This window comes from Octopus bimaculoides, chromosome 10 (assembly GCF_046866305.1).
Source record: "Octopus bimaculoides isolate indiv1 chromosome 10, ASM4686630v1, whole genome shotgun sequence".
Lineage (NCBI taxonomy): Eukaryota > Metazoa > Mollusca > Cephalopoda > Octopoda > Octopodidae > Octopus > Octopus bimaculoides.
The window spans coordinates 44,112,960-44,137,812 of record NC_142937.1 but is presented as its reverse complement, the minus strand read 5'-3'; the positions used below and the strand labels follow the sequence as shown (position 1 = coordinate 44,137,812).

The 24,853-nt window shown below is 37.3% G+C and overlaps 1 protein-coding gene across 1 annotated transcript in view; it reads left to right on the top strand.

Annotated features, from left to right (window-relative positions):
* LOC106868235 (sorting nexin-30) overlaps positions 1–24,853 on the top strand; it is a 412,233-nt gene that overhangs the window by 8,439 nt on the left and 378,941 nt on the right. Inside the window, exon 2 of the mRNA XM_089358222.1 lies at positions 18,728–18,919. Within this exon, the coding sequence (XP_089214348.1) occupies positions 18,728–18,919 (192 nt within the window). The remainder of the gene's footprint in view (positions 1–18,727; positions 18,920–24,853) is intronic.

The following is a 24,853-nucleotide window of genomic DNA, read 5'->3' as shown; positions in this document are numbered from 1 at the left end:
TTTATATCACTAGCAGGGAGATAAATCTCCACGACCTCCAACACCGAGACCATTAGATCCTGTGATTTTGACCTTGTTGGGTCTTGTCAGTGATGGATGTTCAACTGGTAGAGATAGCAGCAATTTATTTCTGCAAGTGATATATAGTGTTACAGTGCCAGAACAGGCACTGCTGTTGCAATTACCCAGTGAGCTAGTTAAAAAATATTAGTGGCAGAGGCAGTATTAATACCGAGAGACATTATTATGGATGTTCTGTTAGAACAAGCTATACTGTGGTGGGTACCATGAGAGAAACTCTCATATTGGCTTCTGGAGAAACTCCCATATTGGCAATCTTGTTTTATTGCTTGTGGGGAGATTAATCTCCACCACCTCCTGCATCGAGACCACCAGGTCACATGATTTTGACCTTCCTTGTGTACTGAATGCTTTGTTTCATGCTACTTGCATTGGTGAAGTTGCCATGTAATTTGCACTCCAGGAAAAAGGAAAAAGCCCCTTCAACTAAGCTTTACTGTGGTATGGATAAAGAAATGATGACTGAGGAACTTCAGATAGGATGGATTAGAAGTTGTGAGCTGATTTCAGACTATCAACATAGAAATTTCATTTGAGATTATGAGAGGTATACTACAGCATTGACTATTATATATATTCTGTATGTTGCATTATTTTAAACAATGAACGCTTTGGGCAACACCAAGAGGAATATTCTAGTGTATGATCCTAATACAGGAATACAAATGGATCAAGACTCTTGGAGTTTTGATGCAAGTAACTTCACCATTTGGAACACTAACTTCAGGAAACTGGGCAATCATCTGATCACTTACCAGGCAAACATACATGTCAGATAGACTTCAGATAGATATACACTAGGAAATGATATCGACAAATCATCATCATCATCATCGTTTAACGTCCGCTTTCCATGCTAGCATGGGTTGGACGATTTGACTGAGGACTGGTGAAACCGGATGGCAACACCAGGCTCCAATCTAATTTGGCAGAGTTTCTACAGCTGGATGCCCTTCCTCACGCCAACCACTCAGAGAGTGTAGTGGGTGCTTTTACGTGTCACCCGCACGAAAACGGCCACGCTCGAAATGGTGTCTTTTATGTGCCACCCGCACAAGCACTGTGAATATTTAGTTTTTCTTTAAGGAATGTAGCATTCAACATAAGTTAGTGTTTTTCTTCTTCAGTATAACCACTAAATGAACTCAGAAATACAAGGTGATCTGGAGAAGTATGAAAGCTGAAAGATTCTTGACTGATGCAGATTAAAAAAGTATCAGTGAAAGTGTATGTCAAGGAGGTGATAGATCAATAATATTGACAACTGGGAGTTTTAAGACAGATGGCTACAAGCTACAGAGTAGATTTGTGTCTGAAACAAGGTTCCATCATGACTTGGAGTGGCAAATTGAACAAAGAGAAAAATTTGGTATAGGAGAAATCAGATGTAGAGGACTTGTGAAGAAGCTGTTGCTGGTGCAGATATATGTTGCCTGTGTAGGATGACAGTTGGTTCAAAAGTGCCAAGTGATCCAAAGTGAAGGAATTTGTGAAGGGGGAAAACCAAAAGAAGGCATGGGAAGAACTGGTGAAAGATAATCTTGGTCAACTGTACCTTTTGAAAGTGATGACAAAAGACTGCAACAGTTGACAAGATAGTGTGCCTAAAGAAGACCCATGTGAGCATGGAAAAACAGGTGTAAAATGATGAGAATGATAAACTAACTCGAGTCTATTACTAGTATTTGATATATTGGAAAGAAATCTTGAACTCTCTTCAACAGGAACTGAACTTTGAATGTAAAGCAGCAAATTACTAAATACTGCAAGTACTCTACTGCATGTACCATCTCCCACCCTGAATATTGATGAAATAATGGTTTCAAATTTGAGCAGAAGACCAGTAATTTTGGAGGAGGGGCTAAATCAGTTACATCAACCCAGTGCTCAACTGGTACTTATTTTATCAACTCTGAAAGAATGAAAGGCAAAGTGGACCTTGGCGGAATTTGAACTCAGAATGTAAAGATGGATGAAATGCCGTTAAGCATTTTGCTGCCTTAAATATTGATAAAATAATCCTACCCAAAGCAAGATTGCAGAAGCACCAATCACATTATCATGCATGGCTGGTTGAACATACTGGCAACTGCAATATTTGCTGGTGGCAGTGTTGGTGGGGTCATGTGGTAAGAGGCACCACTTCATGTGTTTTGAGTCTTCCAGTTAGCAAATAAAAAAAATGCAAACATAATAAATATAATTAATGCTATATTCCTCTATTTAATAAATCATAATAAAAGCTTTATTCCTACATTTTCACTTTCCCCTAAGGCTGGTCATGTTATCTGGTATTATAAGTGATAAGGGAAGGGGGGGGGGAAAAAGAAGCACTCCCACCTACTAGAAGTATGTACTCTATGGAATTTCCAGCATTGAACCGATACTCTACTGAACCAAACTAGATTGGTACCCATGGGAAGTTGCAAGTTCCTAGCCAACCAAAAGTGCATAACTTAGTTTATAAGTGCTTCACTTAATTTGCTTAATATCACTTAATCTCATCCCAAATGCTATTATAAAGTGAAGAGTACAGGTCTAACTTGCTTTTCACATGTATGCCACACACGCACGCACGCACGCACGCACGCACGCACGCACGCACGCACGCACTCTTATACATATACACATATTGAACTGCACTCATGTAAATAATGATTTTCCAAATTTTGGCACAAGGATAAAATTAGGAGGAGAGAGATTTTTTACTACATTGACCTCAGTACTTCACTGGTGCTTTATCAATCCTTGAAAGAATGAAAAGCAAATTTGACCTTGGCAGGATTCAAACTCAGGACGTAAAGAGTTGGAAGAAATGCCACTAAACCTTTTCTCTGATGTGCTAACAACTCTCTTGCTCACTGCCTTACAAATAATAATAACAACAACAACAATAATAATGATGATAGGTTGGCACAGGAAGAATATAAAAAACGGAAGGCACGACCAGGTTGTAAAAGTTTTGCACTGGAAGCTGTGCCAGAAATGGGGATTTGAAGCTGGAGACACATGGTACAATCATGATGTCGAAAGAGTACTGGAGTTGGAGAAATGTAAGATTTTGTGGGACTTTCCTATTCAAATGGACAAGAAGCTAGAAAGTAATAGACCGGACATAATTATTCATAAGGACGAGTGAAGTTGGTTACTAATTGACCCATCATACCTGTTTGATTTCAAGATCGTAAAGAAAGAGGAAGAAAAACAAAAAAAAAACAATACAATCCCTTCAAATTTGAAATAGGAAGAATTTGGAGCATGTGAATAGTAAAGGCTGTACCTATAATAATTGGTGCATTGCAGGGGTGGACTGAAAGTATTAAGGACCTTCGGGCATAAGTGTTTACTGGGTCTCTTATCATTGATATCAGTAGAGTTAACATGTAGAATGCAGGCCTCTCAGAGCTCTGGGCCCTTGGGTAGTGCCTGACGGCTCAGTCTGCCCTTGGTGCATTGGGAACTGTAAGCAAAGATATAGACTAATGGCTGAAGGAGATTGAAATAGAATGCGCAGTAGAACTCCTACAAAAAGTCTGTCTCTGAGGGACAGCAAGGATTACCTGTAGGGTTCTAAGCATTTGAAAGACTGCTGCAAACTTGTGGATACCTAAGGTTACAGGTAGTGACCCGCTACCCACATAGATCCTACCAGGAATAAGACCGAATCTGAGTCAAACCAAAATAATAATAATAATAATTATGTTTTGATGTAGGTACAAAGCCTGAAATTCAGGGGATGGGGCTATTAGATACATTGACTCCAATACATGACTGGTACTGATTTCGTCAAGCCCAAAAGTTCTTATACATTTATAAACAAAATTAAGGGATCAGCAACAAGTTGCTTCACCACATACCGAAGTTCAGAAATAGTAGCTAAAATGCTGAAACTCCAACAGATAGCAATTACCTGCTACCCACATAGGCAAAACAAGAAGAAAAATAACGAATTAAACTAGCCATAGTTAATCATATACATGTTTCTGGTTTAGAAGGAAAAACTCTTCATTACCTCATCGGTATGATATTCCAGTTGCAAATTCGACGATACTAGCAAATGTGCATGTATGACCGAGCGCCATCATAACAATCGACACTCCAGCATTTTAGCTGCTATTTCTGAACTTCGGTAAGAACTTTTAAATAAGTTCCTCATCGATAATGGTGCTTACATACCGAAGGGCTTGGTAAAAATTATTAATTACTAATTTATTAATAAATTAATAAATTGATAATCCTTTACCCTTTTAATTGTAATAATTATTCACTCCCGGATAGTAAACCACAGATTTTCTGCGGTATAGCCTGCAACGCACATGGTAATTCTTGAGAGAAGATGATGAGCTGGCTCGCCTATGTAGATTTGGAGATACTTTCAAACTGTGTTGATTGCTTTGATGGCGCTCGGTCATACATGCACATTTGCTAGTATCGTCGAATTTGCAACTGGAATATCATACCGATGAGGTAATGAAGAGTTTTTTCCTTCTAAACCAGAAACGTGTATATGATTAACTATGGCTAGTTTAGTTCGTTATTTTTCTTCTTGTTTTACCTATGTGAGTAGCAGGTAATTGCTATCTGTTGGAGTTTCAGCATTTTAGCTGCTATTTCTGAACTTCGGTATGTGGTGAAGCAACTTGTTGCTGATCCCTTAATTTTGTTTATATATATATATATATATATATATATATATATATATATATATATGTATATATACACATATATACCCAGGCCTATTCTCCATTTTTTTTTTTTTTTTTTTTTGGGGAAGGGGTAGCCACAACAAAACACACACCAAGCATACCATTCATTTCCCAGCTTAATGGGGCGAGCCCTGTTCTATGCTCGGGTTAAGGCATAGAATGCAGCTCCCAATATCAACAGCATATGCTGATTTACCCCCACCACATCATGCTGGTTCCGTACCCCTTTGAGCAACATCAAAATTCACTCATCTACCCACAAACACTCTCCAAGCTTTCCTATCATTTATAAACCCTCTTGCTTCTCTCACTCCAACACCTCTAACCACCAAAGCTTTCCTCACTCCATCCATCCACGCAAACCGATGTCTTCCTCTGGTTCTGCTGCCTACCACTTCTGCCTTCATCACCCTCCTTATCATCCGCTCCTCATGCATCCTTTCCATGTGGCCAAACCACCTCAACATTCATCTATCCAATTTGGTTGTTAGTTTTTCTCTCATTCCTGATTGTCTTCACATCTCAGCCCTCATCTTGTCCATCTGTGTCACCAACCATATCCCTCAGACATCTCATCTCAAACCTCCACATCTCTGCACCATATAACACTCTTGGCACAATCATACCCTCATACACACCTTTTCGCTTTCATACTCAACCTTTTATCTCTCAGCATACCTTTCACAGCTCCAAGTATCTTACTCCCTTCCCTCACTCTGTATCCCACCTCCTCAGCCATTCCCCATCCGTTGTCACATGCGACCCCAGGTGCTTTAAAAACACTCACCTCCTCTAACATCTCACCATTTATACTCACATCCATCCTACCAGCCATTCCATCTCTTGAACAACTCTCATCTTACTTTTAGTTACATTCATTTTCAGTTTCCTCCTCTCACACTCTCTTCCAAACTCTACCACCAGTCTACTCAGTTGCTCTTCCAAATCTGCCACCAGTGCTGTATCATCAGCAAACAACAACTGACTCACCTGCCATTTCTCTCCATTTTCTCCTACCACTTGGGCTCCCCTACCAAAGGTTCTAGCATTTACCTCTCTCACCACACCATCCATATATAAATTAAACAGCCACAGACACACCACACAACTCTGTTTTAACCCCACCTTCACTTCAAACCACTCACTTATTTCACCACCCACCCTTCATAATACCAGCCACTTTATAGAGTATATTGGGTGCTTTTTATGTGGCATCAGTACCAGTGTTTTTTATGTGGAACCAGCACTATATATATATATGTGTGTGTGTGTGTGTGTGTGTGTGTGTATCTATACACTTGTTTCAGTCATTGTACTGCAGCTTTAGTCAAATAAATTGACCCTGCTGTACTTGGATATTTTAAGTCTGGTATCCATTACCTCTTGGTTCTGGAAAAAGGGACAGTGCCTCTGAACCTGGTAAGATTGGAACCATTTGTGTTCTGGTAAAACTGTTGCAAAAAGAAAGGAAGATATAAGCATATTACCGCCCCCCCCCCGCCACTGGCTTTGCATTATCAGTTACCTCCTCCTTCCTGGGAACCTTCCATCCCTTATTCTCATCCTCCCTTCTTTTCTCCACAGTATTCTCCCTGTACACTTCCTTTCTGTACCTTTGAATAGCCATCTCATCTCTACCATATTCCGTTACTTGGCAAACAGTGGTGGTTTGTTTACATCCCTGTAACTTAGCACTTTGGCAAAGAGACTAATAAAATAAGTATCAGACTTCAAGATATACTGGAGTTGACTAAACCCTTCAAGGTGGTATCCTAGCGTTGCTGAAGTTCAGTGACTACAACAAATAAAAGGTAAAATGTGTATCTGTGTAGAAGTCTTGGAGTGGCTTTGTGTTGGGTGTGGGCAGAGGTTTGGCAAAGATTTATATCACAAATATATGTTGTGTTGGAAAGCTTTCCATAAGTTTTTCACTATATTTCCCCAGTGGTCATTAATACCATCTGGTGATGCAATTCTGGCGGTTGTTTGATAGCCATAATAGCCATTTTGTCTCCTAAATCTTCCAAGCAATTGATAACTCATCATTATCAGGACTAAAGCCAACTTAAGTCTCATAAAATTTTCAGAGAAATAACATATTTATATCCTTCATTGCTATAAATTTATGTAACAAACAATCGAACTTGTATAATAAAAGTGGTTAAAAAGTTTGGATTATAAATTATGTTGAAGAATTCCAAATGAATTCTGATGAAATTGTTCTACTTTATCACAAATACCAATATTAAGAATAGCCAATTGAAGGATGAAAATGTAATGTTTTGAATGGCAATTTTAATATTCTATCCTGTGACTATCTAGATTTTTCTTACTCCACCAACAGATGGAAAGGGAGAGAATAAACAGAATAGAGAGATATTGTTAGGAAGATTGTGAAGTTCGAAACTTTGTTAAAAAGAGGAGAAAATGGTCATCAAACTATTATCTGCTTGTGTTTTTGTTTCATGTAAGTTACTCAAAGGAAGAAGGTCAGTGCTCATGACCTTTTGCAGCCACTTTTAGACTGGAAATTTGATGTGATTGATGTTCAATTTAAATATTGGTAGGTCAATATCTGCATAAAAAAAGTTTGGGGTAGAAGGATGAAGAAAAATTGTTTAATGTAGGATTTGCATGGCAAGACAGAGTGGAGTGCAATAAGAGGGGGCAATCTATTGTTATAGGAGAGGGTGGTACAATGCATTTATGAACATGTGGTAGTTGCATGTTGGTGAATGGCTCTGGTAGTTAGCCCAATGGCATTCTTATTTGCATGCAGTTTTGGATATTTGGGTGCGCATGTGGTGGGGATTCTCAGCTTGATTTTAGATATTTTAAAATTTGGCTGGGAATTTTTTTAATGAATTGTAAAAGTGTTTTTTCTGAAGCTACATAAAGTTTCTCAACTACTTTAGCTTACATATTTACTTTAGACATTATAAATTTGTGTTCTAAATAACTGAGATTGCAGATGAATTAAATTATTAGTTGAAAATTATTTGATTGTAGAGAAATATTCCTGATATCTATGTGTATTTTTGTAAAATATCTCTTTAAATGATTCATGGTCAGAAGCTTTCAATGGAAAGTATGTAGTAAATTGAATCAACACTATCATATTACTGGACCTAATTTGAGTCGAAGATAGAGGCTTTATGGTTGCTTGGCCTAGTAATTATAGCAGCCAAATATCCCTTAAATCACACCCATTTTAAACAAGACAGGTCATTGTGGATAATGTGATTCTAGATATACCATGTCTGAAAGTATGATTGGATGGTTTCAGCTGGAATATCTTTGATCAAAGACCAGCTTAATCAAGCTAAAGCTAAAGAACTTCTCTTGATTTATCAATGTTGAAAACATGAACGGAAAAGTTAATCCAGGATTTAAACTCAGATTGTAGAAATTAAAATTATAATTTTATCTTACTATAATCAACAACAATAATTTTATCTTAACTATAATCAACAATAACAGATCCATTAAAAAAAAATTTGGGAATATGGTTAGCAATGTTTGCAGGAGAGATTTGCCGATTACATCAGTTCCAATACTTTACTGGTATTTTATCGACCTTGAAAGGATGAAAGTCAAAGTTGATTGGTGGGATTTGAACCCAGAATGTAATGAACTGGAAAAAAAAAAATCATTTTGCTTAATGCCCTAATGATTCTACCAAATCCAACACTCTAATAGTAATGTTTCTGATTTGGGTACAAGGTCAGCAGGTTTGAGGAGATAGGTTAGTTAAATCAACCTCAGCACATGATTGGTTCTTTATCAACTCCAGAGGGAGTTGACATTCGTGAGATTTCAACTTAGAACATAAAGAGTTGAGAAAAATACCCTGACACATTGCTATTGATCTCAGTACTTGGCTGGTACTTTATTTTATTGAACCCAGAAGGATGAAAAACAAAGTTGATTTTTTAAAAATCTTTTATTGATCAGTTTTTATTGATGATAGTAATGATTTCATGTACTGGCACAAGGCCACATCTTGGCTACCTGATTTAACTAACCTAATTAGCTTTGTCCATATATATTTACATCTATGTGTATGTTTGAGCATGTATGTGTACACATGTATGTACATGTATATAAAATTTATCCTCAAGGGATGTTGAATTTAATTCTGCACTATACATCTTAACCATGAGGGTTTCTAACATGGGCACAAGGCCACACATTGTTTGGGTTATGTCTTGTTAGTTATATCCACCCACTACTTATCTGCTATTTATTTATTGTTTCTCCCCATACACACTAAGAAAATGAAAAAATGTGGTTTTGAGTTAGCACATTTTTTAGCTTGGTCTCTACAGCTTGGTGTCTTTCTTTCCAGTCACTTTCTAAAGAGTACTGGGTGCTTTCATTGTACTTAAGACCAAAGGGACCTCTTGACTCCGTCTCCTTGCTCACCAATCAGAATGAAAAAGATAAGGTATAAGACAGATAGAGGCATGAATAGTAGTGAGAAGTTCTAAGAGGATAAGTGTTCAGGATAGTATTCTGAAATGTATACAGTCAAGGTAATGTAAGCAAGGGGATGAAGTGATAATAAGCAATGTAACCCAGGAGATAATGATGACAAAGACAGAACCAGGATGTGTTGCTGAAAAGTAGCAAGAGCATAAGTGTCAGAATGTATGAAGACAGAGAACCAAGATGTGTTGGGGGAAAAGGAATATGCATGCATGTGTGTGTGTGTGTGTGTGTGTGTGTGTGTGTGTGTGTGTGTGTGTGTGTGTGTGTGTGTGTGTGCATAAATATTTATGTATATAAAGATATACATCATGATCTAATTGCCTTATAAAGTGGTTATTATTTAGCAAACATGTTTTTTGTTCAGAGCCATTAATATTGAAGTTTTATCATTAATTAATAATCAATAATCAGCTTTAGCTCTTCGTTTTCCTAATGAAAGTGAATTGGTTTCAAATTTTGGCACAAGGCTAGGTTTGAGGGCTAAGTTGATTACATTGAACCCAGGGTTCAATTTGTACTTATTTTCTTGACCCCGAAAAGATGAAGGGCAAAGTCAGGCTTGGTGGAATTAGAACTCACAATGTAAAGACAGACGAAATGTTGCTAAGCATTTTGCTTGGCATACTAATAATTCTAGCAGCTTGCCACCTTTCACTTGAAAATAGATTAAAAATGGTTTTCAGTCATCTGTTCTCATCTAATACAACACCCTCATAGTAGCTACATTACTAGGCTTTGGGTTACCGATTGTGAGTTTAATATAAAACTGTAGATATGACCATAGGGCTGATGTGCATCACTAATAGTTTAAAACTTCCATAATGTAAGACAGAAAGCTCAGTGGTGAAGAAGTCTGCCTCTCAGTTGTAAGGTTTCATGGTTGATTCTACTGTGTGGCATGTTGGGTAAGTGTTTTTAATGATAATTTGGGGTTCCTGTCAAGTTGGTAAAACAAGGAAGATGGAAATTCTGCAAGAGTCCATCAATCGGACTGAATCTGTAATCTGAAGATCCTGCCCTATAATAGCACAGCCCTGCTATCTTGCTAAAGACCTTTATATTGTACCCTTAGTGAAGAATATTTATTGCCTAGTTGTCTGTTTGGCTATACAGTGGATTAAGGTAGTATGCTGTGAGAAGAGGTATGATATTCTGGCAGTACTCTTCATGAGGCCAGAGCTATTATAGTGGGCAATTACTATCAAGACTACTGTTTCAATGTTGTATCTAAAATAAACAATTTTGTGCAAGTTCTGCTTTTCATACTCCTGACAATAAAGAAAAATCTCTTCCTGTTAGTGGTTTACATTTACAGCTAGGGAGACTGAGTCATAGAGAATTGCTTTGGGTTAAAGATATGTCACTGTAAAGACAACTAGATATGAAACAGTAAACACTTAGTTTTCTAGTCTCACATTGTGTCGGATCAGCTGGCTGATGGTCTCATATGCTGTCAACTCAGTCTGTTGATGGTCTAACACTGGTCTAATGCATGGTGTTGACTTAGAGCCAGCTGATGGTCTAAATATATCTACTAAGCCTGATGCATCTTTAAAAAAATGCATATGAATCAAAAATACAGAACACAATCCTTTCTTTATTCTCCAATTATGCTATCATATTACACTTGTTTTATTTTTTCCTGTTGTACCTCCTCCACGCTTAATCTTTTTTATTTTTTACATTTTTTTCCCTGTCTTTACTGTTTTTTCTAATAGCATAGCTTTCATTTATATTCACGAATTCTTGTTAATGGAACAAATTCCATATAAAGGCTGTAACTAACTTAATGGAGAATTCTTCTGCAACTGGCAGAATGAAAAGTGGTTTTTAAGTGACTCAGAATGATGGAGATGGATTTTCTGACTTGATCGGCATAATTAGAAAAATCAGAAAGTAAAGAGGAATTAAGATGGAGAGGACCAAAATAATAGCTTGCTGTTGACATTATTGAAAGTTGAAATGAATACAAGACAATGGGGAATTTATAGCATAAATTCTAGAATGTTCTAGAGAGAAAGAGAGGGAAGGAGAGAATTAGTGAGAAGAGATATTACAGAAGGAAAATAAAAAAAAATTATATATAAAAATATTTTCTTTGAGGAATATAACCTCTCACAGCTCTTTAGCTAAATGCAAAAGACAAATCGGCATAGGTGCAGGCATGGCTGTATGGTAAGCAGCTTGCTTTCCAACCACATGGTTCTGAGTTCAGTCCCACTGCATGACACCTTGGGCAAGTGTCTTCTACTCTAGCCTCGGGCTGACCAAAACTTTGTGAGTAGATTTGGTAGATGGAAACTGAAAGAAGCCTGTCATATATATTTATGCAGGTGTCTTTTTTTGTGTCTGTGTTTGTCCATCCACCATCTCTTGACAACCAATGTTGATGTGTTTATGTCCCCATAACTTAGTGGTTTGACAAAAGAGACCGATAGAATAAGTACTAGGCTTACAAACAATAAGTACTTGGGTCGATTTCTTAGACTAAAACCCTTTAAGGTGGTGCTCTAGCATGGCCACAGTTAAATGACTGAAACATATAAAAGAATAGGGAAGAGGTATATATTTGATGCAATGGATTTCAATATATTCTGGCTTTATTTTGGATGGAAGAAGGACAAATTCTTGCTAAGTCAAGGTTTGATTTTAAAACATTTAAATGGTTGAAATTAGTGCCACTCTACTGTAGTTTTTTTTGTCATTTTTTAAAAAATTCTAATTCTAATTGTTCTAAGATAAATCTTCCAGTGGAGATTCCAGCCATCTTGGTTCTCTTCTGGAAGTATAGAATGTTCAAGGACTTGTTTTCTCCATTCTACTGTTGGACATTCTGATGATATATAAGGATGGTGGGGCACAACTCCTCATAAACCCACTTTAGCTGTTTTCGGCAGAATTCCTTATTTTGCACTTCACTCCAAAATCTACTGTTGCTTACAAAATGCCATGTGTTGTAGAGAAAGAATATATGTGATTGAATTTAACCCATTATCAATATATTATTGATACTTTGACAATCCTGTAAAGATGAACACCCAAGCTGACTCTGGGAGGATTTAAGCTCTTTTTCTCTACATTCCTACAGACATTTCACTTGGCATCGTTCGTTTCTACCTTCCACTAAGCTCTTCCACACCTTAATTTCATAAGTAATAATTAGAAAACTTTCGTTAAGATATGAATTTAAAACACTGTCCAGTTGGGCATAACATCCATTTATCATGCTTCAGTCTCAACCATTCTACCATAATTAACTGGACGTATCATCCATTTTACTATTGTTCTGTTTAAGCCATCTCTACTATATTTAACTAGACATACTATCCACTCCACCATTCTTCAGTCTCAACCATCTCTACTTGTATGAATTTATGCAGTAGTTCCTGTCAGCTGAATCATTAGGGTGTCTGCTAACTAATGAGTTTAGCGTTTATATCTTATTACTCCTGTTGCACCTTATGCTATCCATGGGCATTAACACAGCTCTTAATGGTCTTGTTTTCCTAGTTTTTTTACACTGCTGTTGCTTAGCACTAAGTCAGTTCAGATAGAGCAAACCTTGATCATCAAAGATATTCCAGCTATCTATAATTTTTTTAGTATATATTTTTACAGACTTGGCATATCTAGAAACACAACTGATTTAGACATTGAGATTGCTGTGTGTGTGTGTGTTTTGTGTGTGTATTTGTATGTATATTTGTTTGTATATTATTAGGCATGGAAGTGCAATGGCCCAGTGGTTAGGGCAGCGGACTCGTGGTCATAGGATCGCGGTTTTGATTCCCAGATGGGCGTTGTGAGTGTTTATTGAGCGAAAACACCTAAAGCTCCACGAGGCTCTGGCAGGGGATGGTGGCGAACCCTGCTGTACTCTTCCACCACAACTTTCTCTCACTCTTACTTCCTGTTTCTGTTGTGCCTGTAATTCAAAGGGTCAGCCTTGTCACACTGTGTCACACTGAATATCCCCAAGAACTATGTTAAGGCTACACGTGTCTGTGGAGTGCTCAGCCACTTGCACGTTAATTTCACGAGCAGGCTGTTCCTTTGATTGGATCAACTGGAACCCTCGACGTCGTAAGCAACGGAGTGCCAACAACAACAATATTATTGGGTGTATATTATTTGTTTGCTCATCTACATATATTGAACATATTCATTCTTATTTTGAATCATGTATTCTTTAATTACTTAAGTAGAAAATAATAGATGTTATAAGTCAGGCAATAGAAATCATCTTAGCTTTTCATTTTTCAAATAATAGATGGGGAAATAGAGGATTATCTGAATACAGATATCTCTCTGTCGGTTGGCAGCAAACTCAAGTCATAGTTGAATTGAAACATCATTTCCCTTCATGTCACTGAAATTACTGTCTATTGTCAGTATCAGCCTGTGAAGCAGTGGTTTTAAACTGAATACTAGGTCCCATCCCTTGTGTGTGTTGTGGGGTCCAAAGGAGACCCTGTGGATGATGCTTGAAGGGTTGTGATTTTTCTTCAAAATAAAGTATTAAAACCAGTTACAGCACAATTTATAAACACATTAAAAAAAAAATAGAAAAATCTGTTTGTATTTGGTTATGAATAGGACATTTATCAGTGATCAAAAAATATAACTGGTGATATACTAACTTCTATTTTATTTGGTAAGTTTTTAGTCCTTGTAACCATCCAAAAGGTGGTGCCTGTTAAAGTAAGGAACAATTCCTTTATTTCTTCTGATTAACCCTATTATTAATATACTATTCTCTACACTACCAAAAGCATTATATATACATATATATATATATATATATATATATATATATATATTGCGAAGACCTGTTGGGGCAAGTGAAATCGAAATCGTAATTGAACCATATTTGATGACTGGCACCTGTGCCAGTGGAGCACTAACAGCACTGTCCGAGCGTGATCATTGCCAGAGCAGCTGTCTGGCTTCCGTGCTAGTGGCCCGTATATAGCACCATTTGAGTGTGATTGTTACCACCGTCACCTTACTAGCACTTGTGCCGGTGGCACGTTAGAAAATCATTCGAGCGAGGTTGTTGCCAGTGCCGCTGGACTGGCTCCTGTGCAGGTGGCACATAAAAAACACCATTTTGAGCGTGGCCATTGCCAGTACCGTGTGACTGGCCCTCGTGCCGGTGGCACGTGAAAGCACCCATTACACTCTCGGAGTGGTTAGCATTAGGAAGGGCATCCAGCTGTAGAAACTCTGCCAGATAAGATTGGAGCAAGGTGCAGCCATCCGGTTCACTAGTCCTCAGTCAAATCGTCCAACCCATGCTAGCATGGAAAGTGGATGTTAAACGACGACGCCGATGATTATATATATATATATATATATATATATATATATATATATATATATATATATATATATATAAATGAGTGTATGTGTGTGTATATATGTGAATATGTCATGGAAAGGCTCTGAAACAGTGCATCCCTGTGAAAAACAGATTTGATTTTCAAAATCTGCATCCCAGCAAGGAGGTTTCTGGTTATAATATGTCAAAAAATTTAATTTGCTATGAGAAATAACAACTTTTATATCGATAAATCTACCACCCTTTATCTGTCTCCATCAGGCTCTCTCTCTATATATTTACCACACTCTCTTTGTCTGTATATGGATCTCTCACACATGCTGCTCTCCCCTCTCTCTCTCTTGATATGACATATTATTACTTTCATTTTGCTTAAAATTTCATCATCATAATGTTTACTTTCATTTTATGATAGCTATCACACAGAAAATGCTAGCTTCCAAATTCTGTTTTCCAATTGGGTAAAAATTATCAAACTTTAAATCTTTGTAACATTTTTGTAAATTTTTTTTCTGGAATAAATGAATCACAAAATCAAATTCAGCATGAAAAAGTACATCAATATACTAAATTTGAAAATTATCACTTGATTTTAAAATTTCAAAATCTGTGACTACAAAAGAAAAGATCTGTCTTTCTACTTGTCTGCCTCTTTCATTTATGCTTTTCTCATTGTAAACCTCCCCCTCTCTATATATGTTTACCACACTCTCTCACTATATATATATATATATATATATATATATATATATATATATTGCTTGTACTAAGGTTGTGTGTATGCATGTGTGTAAGCAATTTCATTTGGGCGATAGTCGAAAGACGCTCACAAAACATCAGCAATGAGCTAAGAATAATCTTTACATTTATGGAAAACAAAAACTTAGTTTATCGATACATTATAAATTGCCTCAAATAATGCAGAAATATGTCCTGATCAAGAAGCCTGTCTGTCAAAGACATGATCTAACATGGAACAAAAAAAAAAAATTGAAACAAAGACATTTTATTATGAAAATTGTCCAGTAACATAGGGATACTCAGCTAGTGTGTGTGTGTGTATGTATATATATATATATATATATATATAAAGTGTAGTATATTGCCACTTAAGTGTGGCTGACCCCTAGGGGTGGATGTTACTGTTGCTTTTAGCCCCAGGAGGACATCTCCTCCAGCTGGCTTATCGACACACGACTGTGTCCTGTTTGCCAAGGGAGTTATCCCTCTCACCACGGCCAGCAGCACGAACGTATCCGGATTTCAGGGTTATTTCCCTTCGTCGGCGTTCGACAGCCGATGACCTTGGTGAGAGAGAAAAACCTGGCAAATCTTATATATATATATATTGGCGTTAGGAAGGGCATCCAGCTGTAGAAACTCTGCCAAATTAGATTGGAGCCTGGTGTTGCCATCCGGTTTCACCAGTCCTCAGTCAAATCGTCCAACCCATGCTAGCATGGAAAGTGGACGTTAAATGATGATGATGATGATGATGATGATATATATATATATATATATATATATATATATATATATATATATATCAGAGTAAGCACATAAATGTGAAACGAGGTGGAAAAAATAGTACTTGAATACTGGAGGTAGAGTAATATTCTTTATTAATAAAGCTGCAAGAACATCACAAAAACTGTTACTCAGAGTTTCCTGTTTGTTGGGTAGTTTTGGTTGAGAATCTCAACCAAAACTGTCCAACTGGGAACGTGAAACTCTGAGTAACAGTTTTTGTGAAGTCTTTGCAGCTTCAGATATATATATATAGTCAGTAAACATAAATCCCCAAAAAGAAGCACACTCAAAATTATAGAGCAGTATATATTAAAGTTAAATAAGGCCAACTTAAGGGATTACCTTAGGTTTCACATCCATAAAGGGCTTGGCTTTATGGCGTATCATCAGATCCCAAAGCCTGTTGGCTAAAAACATCTTTAGCAAGTGGCCTCTCTAGAATATTGAGGAGGAAATGACCACATTAATGTCAACAAAGGGGATTGTAACCCCTTGGCTATCGATTGCTGGTGGCCTTGCTATCCCGTGGGTTCCAACAGGCTAGCAGGAATTTCCTGAAATGTAAGCAAGGTCTGAAGACTTCTCTTCTAGAGTTCAGGATGTTCCCTCGGTCGAAGGAGTGTTTTAGGATCCTTGTCCGTTTCACTATGCATAATTTACAGCAGTTGGTCCTGTTAATGTAGGTGTCTGGATTCTCCATGATATTGTGTATGGAATCCCATCGTCTATTAGCTACCATGCATGGCTGGCTAATGATGTGATGAATCTCCTTTCCAGTATCCTGAAGGAGACTCTGTGGTTGGAGAGGCATTGTTTGAATGGGTTCCCAGAACAGCTGATGCCTCTCCGTGGTCGGGTGTTGGTGGTGATGTCTGTTGGTGTTGGTGTTGGCATCGCTGCTTTTGCTAGGTGGGATTGCTCTCTGAGCGAGAGGCCCTTTGTCACTAGCAGAGCTAGGAGCTTTCTGAACTTTGCCCAGGCTATTATTATTCTAGCAGTTACACTCTCAGAGCATCCACCACTGCTACTGACTTGGTCGCCTAGGTAGCGGAAGCTATCAACTACTTTTAGCTTTTCTCCCTGGCATGTGATGGAAGCTGTTTTCTGCACGTTTTCAGTGTTTATTGTCCCTGAACATTTGCCATGCACAAAAGCTATCTTCCCAGTTAGCCTTCCTTTGATATTACTGCACCTCTTATGATATTATTGCACCTCTTACCGGGTACATCTTATGGAGTTTCTACCTACACCTTTTCTACTAAAGTTATAGATATTACAAGGACCAATGTGAAATAGAAAAGAGCAGCAGTGGCTGCAAGACTTCTGCCTGTCACCCCCCACCCCCCCAAAAAACCAGCCTTTAAATTTTTTTTTTTTTTTTTTTGACACAAACCCTACTTTTTGGCTTCGGGGAATACAAATCTGCAAAAAAATTGGCAAAATTTGGCATATTAAAATTACCACCTCCACCCCCATTTCCTTCAGTTTTTACTTCTTCCAGAATTTTTTTTTCAAAATATGCAGAAAAATACAGAGATTATGATTCTGAAAAAAAATTTTTTGAAATAAACAAATTTGGGAGAAAATGTGGGGGACGGGCAGAAGTCTTTCCGCAGTGGCTTACATTGAAAATTTTAGCTGTTAATTTATTCATATATATTTTTTCTTTCAGATAATTAATATAAAATTTCATTTTTGTATTTGTTTTGCAAGAATTTTGATATGAAACAATATTGAAACCAACATTTTATTTTGGAGGGCCATACTGCTAATAAATACATCTGCTGGTAGTGGCTCACTTCAGTTTTGTTCGTTCATTTTATGTTCATTTTACTATGTTAGCATGTGTAAGATGAAAAATATATTATTGAGTCAGTGTTTTACATGTGGATGTCTTTCAGGGATCTATTACGTCATATACCCTCAAAGGCAAAGAGCCAGCAGATAATTTGTTGAAACAGACTTTAGCACACACGCGCACACACACACACACACACACACACACACACACACACACACACACACACACACGATAGGCTTCTTTCAGTTTCCATCCATCAAATCCACTCACAAGGCTTTGGTCAGCCTGGGGCTATAGTTGAAAACTCTTGCCCAATGTGTGAAAGAGTGGGACTGAACCTGGAATCATGTTTTGGAAGCAAACATCTTAACACGCAGCTACACCTATGCCTCTATGTGTGTGTGTGCATAAATGTATATATAATATATGTATAGGTATATATATGTGTGCATGTGTGCACACACACTTTCACATATACATGATGGACTTTATTCACTTTCCATCTATTCATTTCAATTGCAAGATATTTAACCTGGGACTTTTGTCAAAGACATTTGCTCAAGTTGGGATTGAACCTAAAACCACATAGTTGTGGAGCAAATTTCTTAACCACACAGCCATACCTGCATCTGACATTGAAAAATATTTTTACAATATTACTGTAACTGAAGTGAACCACAACCAGTGTACTTACATTTATTGGCAACATGATCCTCCCAATGTATTATAATATTACTGGCTTTAAGTAACTAATAATTTTCTGTTTTGATCTTTCAGCTTGAAAGCCTGGATTTAGATACGTCGTCAAAGTCTGAAATGACTGTGTCTTGTAGTTCAAGTCTAATAGCCAACTTCAAATTGGATGATGACTTTGATTCAGAAACTAGGGATTTATTTGTCATGGTTGATAATCCCGAGAAACACACAAGTACCTTGGAATCCTATATAACATTCCGGATTAACACTAAAGTAAACATTTTCTTTTAATGATATTCATGATTTCCTCATCTTTACTAGCATTGCCAACATTGTCATCATTGTCACTGCTGTGCAAACACTATCATCATTGCTCTCATGCCAACACTATCATCATTGCTATCATGCCAACACTATCGTCATTGCTATCATGCCAACGCTATCGTCATTGCTATCATGCCAACGCTATCGTCATTGCTATCATGCCAACGCTATCGTCATTGCTATCATGCCAACGCTATCGTCATTGCTATCATGCCAACGCTATCGTCATTGCTATCATGCCAACGCTATCGTCATTGCTATCATGCCAACGCTATCGTCATTGCTATCATGCCAACGCTATCGTCATTGCTATCATGCCAACGCTATCGTCATTGCTATCATGCCAACGCTATCATGCCAACGCTATCGTCATTGCTATCGTGCCAACGCTATCGTCATTGCTATCGTGCCAACGCTATCGTCATTGCTATCGTGCCAACGCTATCGTCATTGCTATCGTGCCAACGCTATCGTCATTGCTATCGTGCCAACGCTATCGTCATTGCTATCGTGCCAACGCTATCGTCATTGCTATCGTGCCAACGCTATCGTCATTGCTATCGTGCCAACGCTATCGTCATTGCTATCGTGCCAACGCTATCGTCATTGCTATCGTGCCAACGCTATCGTCATTGCTATCGTGCCAACGCTATCGTCATTGCTATCGTGCCAACGCTATCGTCATTGCTATCGTGCCAACGCTATCGTCATTGCTATCGTGCCAACGCTATCGTCATTGCTATCGTGCCAACGCTATCGTCATTGCTATCGTGCCAACGCTATCGTCATTGCTATCGTGCCAACGCTATCGTCATTGCTATCGTGCCAACGCTATCGTCATTGCTATCGTGCCAACGCTATCGTCATTGCTATCGTGCCAACGCTATCGTCATTGCTATCGTGCCAACGCTATCGTCATTGCCATCATCATTATCAGTATTGTACCAACGTTATCATTTTTATTGCCTGTGTTACCATAGATGTATCTGCCAATATAATGTTTCATTATCATTGCCAACATCATCACCTTCTCTCTTAAGATAGCTAACATCCTCTCGTTATCATAATTGCCAATACATACTTTTTAATTATCTAGTGTCAAACAAAGATGCTCTGTCATTTTTAGACATTAATGATGATTTGGTAATATCTGGGTGAAGTTAATTCAAACTTCTAGAAGTTAGTGGTAGGGTAAATCAAACATGGTGATTTGCAGAGTTTTAAATCTGGAGGAAAAGGATTAGGAATGTACAAGGAGGTCTAGGAAATGAGAGAAATGATAGGTTCTATGGTAGGAAAGAGACTGGATCATCAAGTGATTTTTAAGTAGGAATTAGACAGAAAAATAGAATTCAGATAAGCAGTAGTGGTACAAGAGAAATACAGAGTATACAAATTATATAATAGACCTGAAAATATAGAATATTGGGGATTGAAGGTTTGTTTGAAGTTTAGTATGTGTAGTCTGCAATATATTATCTTTTAATGTGCTTCAATTTAAGGTGGCGAGCTGGCAGAATCATTAGCATGCTGGGAAAAATGCTTAGTGGCATTTTGTTCGTCTACATTCTGAGTTCAAATTCTACCAAGGTCCACATCGCCTTTCATCATTTCAGAGTCGATAAAATAAGTACCTGTTGAGCACTGGGGTTGATGTGATTGACTTACTCCTTTCCCCAATTTGCTGGTTCTGCTGATATTTGAAATCAGTGTGCTTCAGTCATGTATTGGTTCGTCTAGGAACATTAACCTTTCTGATACAATGTTAACCTTTTATCATAAAAAAGAAGTTCGTCATCAATCTACATATTCTTTAGGCTGGAACTTATCCTGGTTTCTCAGTTATTTAAGCAACGGAGAAAACAAGATGGTTCTCTGAACAGAGTACAAGTCCATTGCAAGGTTAATCCAGGGATCTAGCAATCCATCCAGGGATCAATACAAATATGTACACATTGATGATTTAGGGGTCAAGCTTCAACATTTGTTCATCAGTGTATGTATAACCTTCCCAGTTTTAGTAAAAGGCATAATGTAGGACTTTAGACATAGTTTCTATTTTCAATATACAGGTAGATCCTTTCTGAGCCCTATAGACTCTTAGGATCAGTTTTCTGGTTTCTGCAATGTATATATTTTGGCCCTGGACAGGATTCTGGTCATTGCGGGATTACTCACTTTTGCCAGTTGAGTGGACTGGAGCAATGTGAAATGAAGTGTTTTGTATTGTCAGGTCCAGGAATTGCCCCCACATTCTTACTATCATGAGTGCCAACACCCGAACCACTAAACCATGCACCTCTACAAAATACAGGTTAGGAATTTCATATTTAGTTGGATACTCTCATGCTAGTTTTTCTTCATGTAAGGGAAGGTAACATAAGTTGCTAGAAGAAAAGGAGTTGACCACTGTTTTAGACAAAGGAAAGTTTAGAGAAAAAATGTGAGAAGTTGCCCATATAGGCATAGGCATGGCTGTGTGTTTAGAAGCTCGCTTTACAACCACATGGTTTCAGGTTCAGCCCCACTGTGCGGTACCTTGGACATGTATCTTCTATACCCCCAGGCTGACCAAATCCTTGTGAGTGAATTTGATAGACAAAAACTGTGTGGAAGCCCATCTTGCGTGTCTTTGTGTTTGTTTGTCATGCCCCATTGCTTGATAGCTGGTGTTGGTTTGCTTACATCCTTGTAACATAGTAGTTTGGCAAAAGAGAATGATAGAACAAGTACCAGACTTAAAAAAAAATAACAAAAAAACAGAAGTACTAGGGTTTATTTGTTTGAGTAAAGTCCTTTAAGGCAGTGCCCCAGAAAGGCGACAGTCCAATGACTGAAACAAGTAAAAGATAAGAATTAACAAAGAGCCTGAGCAAGGAAGCAAAATCTAGAGTGGAGGTTAAAGTGACCACAAACCATCTGTAGCGATGTTATTGGGCAGTGGGCAAAGTGCATAATTCTGGATGCTTCAGTTTAGTTTAAGAAGTTCAGTTTTCTCTGGGATGTTGGAGTTTTCAAACAAGAATCACTAGAGATAAAAGTTGCCAATAGTTTTTGCCTAGATTCTCAATAGAATGAAACAAGTTCTGTTACTTTGTTTTAGCAGCAAGTATGAGCTAGTAATGAATACCTTTCGATCAGGGTTTCTCAACCATTTTTTAATCTATGGACCCCTTAGATTGCTATTGTATACTGGCGGACCCCCAAGCCATTTGATGTTTAAAAACTAGTTTTATAGATACTTTCAAAATTCTCATTTTGTTTTCAACACATTGACTTTTGTAGGTTTAACTATATAAAGCATTAGAGAAAGAAACCAAGCCATTTCTTGCAATACATACTAATACATATATCTAAAGCAAAATTTATCTGGGGCCCTTAAAATACTATGGAGGATCCTCAATTTACTGTTTTGTTGTGTAGACCTCCACCCCAACTCTTATATGGATGGACCCTGGTTGAGAACCACTGCTTTAGATGGACCACTGAAGCATAGTACACTAGGATGGTGTTCTTTTTTTTTTATAGTTTCTGTAGTATCAACAGGATAAGACACATTTCCTTCTGGAGGCTAGAATTGAAACACTCAACTCTACAGTGCTACCACTGTTCTATAGTGACCAGTGGTTCCTCCACTGACATATTGTCGTTCTTTATTCCACTGCCTTTAGACATACATTTCCTATAGCAGGATATGAATCTCTCATCTAATTGCTCTTTCTTTCTATTACTTTTCTCTATTTCCATTTCATCCTTTGTTTCTTTCTTTTCTCAAACTCTCTCTTCTTTAATCACTTATTTCATCTTGCTTGCTTGCTTCCAATCTCTCTCTCTCATTTTCTCCAAGTCCTTTCTTCACCTTTTTCCCTCAATTTTTCTATCCCTCACACTTCTCTCATTTAATCTATTTATTATTCTTGTTCTTTCTATATCTCTTTCCTGTTTTGTTTTCACTCTTCTGTCTGTCTGCCTCTCATCTCTCTTCCCAGCTTTTGTTTTTTATTTATCTTCCTCTTGTTTTCTCTTTCTCATTCTCTTACTCCCTCATCTCTTGTTTGTTCTTTCTTTTACTCTCTCCTTTCTATATCTTCTCTCTTTTTTTTTTGTCATCCACTCTCATCTCTCTTACCCCATGCTCTCTCTTTCTCTCCCACCCTACAATCATTCCGACTGCTCATCACCTCTCAATAATCAATATGAGATATTTACAGAGAAAAGGAATTTCATTTAGTCTTTTTTTTTTTCATTTATAGTCTTCTGTAAAAAAAAAAAATATTTCAACAACAAACATTTCAAGTTTCTTTTGATGTTTGATTACAAAATTTACACTATCACCTGACTTTCATCCTGTAAGCTGTGCTTAACAAACAGGGAAATACACAAGAAGGAGGTCATTTGGCAGGCTTAAAGCCAGCATGATGGAAAAATCTGAATAATTTTAGACAAGAACATGTATAGATTTTTCTAGACAACCGTTAGTTGTTGTTGTTGATGTTATGGTGTTCGTATTGTGTTGTTGTTGGTGGTGTTGGTGTTATTGGGTGTTGGAGTATGGTGGTGGAAATTTTGTTGGCTTGTAAATCAGTAGAAGCTGTAATAAATATTATAATATAGTTAATCAAATTCTGATGCCAAATCGATTGATAACCAAGCAGATGGTAACTTTATTCTACACACACACAATGTACACTGTGTATTCATAGGTTTATATATGATTGCGTGCATAAACATCCATTTATTTATATATATATGTCTGGATGTTTTGCGTTCTTGCCCCATTCTGTATTATACACACACACACACACACACACACACACACACACACACACACATATATAAAATTTTTATATATATATAAAAAGTTTAAAGTTTTATATTATTTAATTTACGACTATTATTAGTGATATATATATATATATATATGTATGTATATATAAGAATATATAAAAATATATATATATATATATGTATGTATATATAAGAATATATAAAAATATATATAAAGGAGGCCACTAGGTGGACCGCTAATGTGCTAGAAGATCACATGTCATGTGTCTACTAAGACTGAATAATTCTCAAAGGGGATTCAGCGAAGCAACAAAAACATAAATCGAGCAAGACCAGTGAAAATTACACAGATATATATATATATATATATATATAATGTGAACATCCATGTGTGTGTGTGTGTGTGTGTGTGTGTGTGTGTGTGTGTGTGTGTATATATATATAAATAAATAAATAAATATATACATATATGTATATATACATGTATGTATATCTATGTATCAGTTAGGGTAGTCATGTGTCTCCTCTATTTCAAGACCCCTTTCTCTGTCCTAACTAATCATCAACTGGTACAAAGCCACCTCCTTCAATACGACTCTCCATCTACTGCTGAAATGTTTTGTCTTGAAAGTTACTTGGTGACCTCACTGGTGCTAGTACCCATAGAAAGTATCCAATAAACTCTATAAAGTGATTGGCATTAGGAAGGACGTCCATAACAAAGCAGACAGTCGAGTGTAGTGCCATTGTCTGGCTTGCTAGCTCCTATCAAATCATTCATCCCATACTACCACAGAAAGTGGACATTAAATGATGATGTGTTTGTGAGTGTGTGTATGTTTGTGTCTCCAGCCTCTTGTAACTTCATTGAGTTTCTGGACTGAACACTTAATTCTACATGACCTTAGTTAATTTGTTGTTAAGCTCTGTATCTATGAACAAAGGCAATCCAGTTATAGTCATCTCAGGGAATCAAAAGACCAAGTAAAATAAATTTTTATTCTTTAAGGTGGTAGCGTATGAGATGAGGGAGGTTTAGATGCTCTTTGTTACAGATCAAGCAACTGCATAGCAACCATCTCTTCGGTTTGAGTT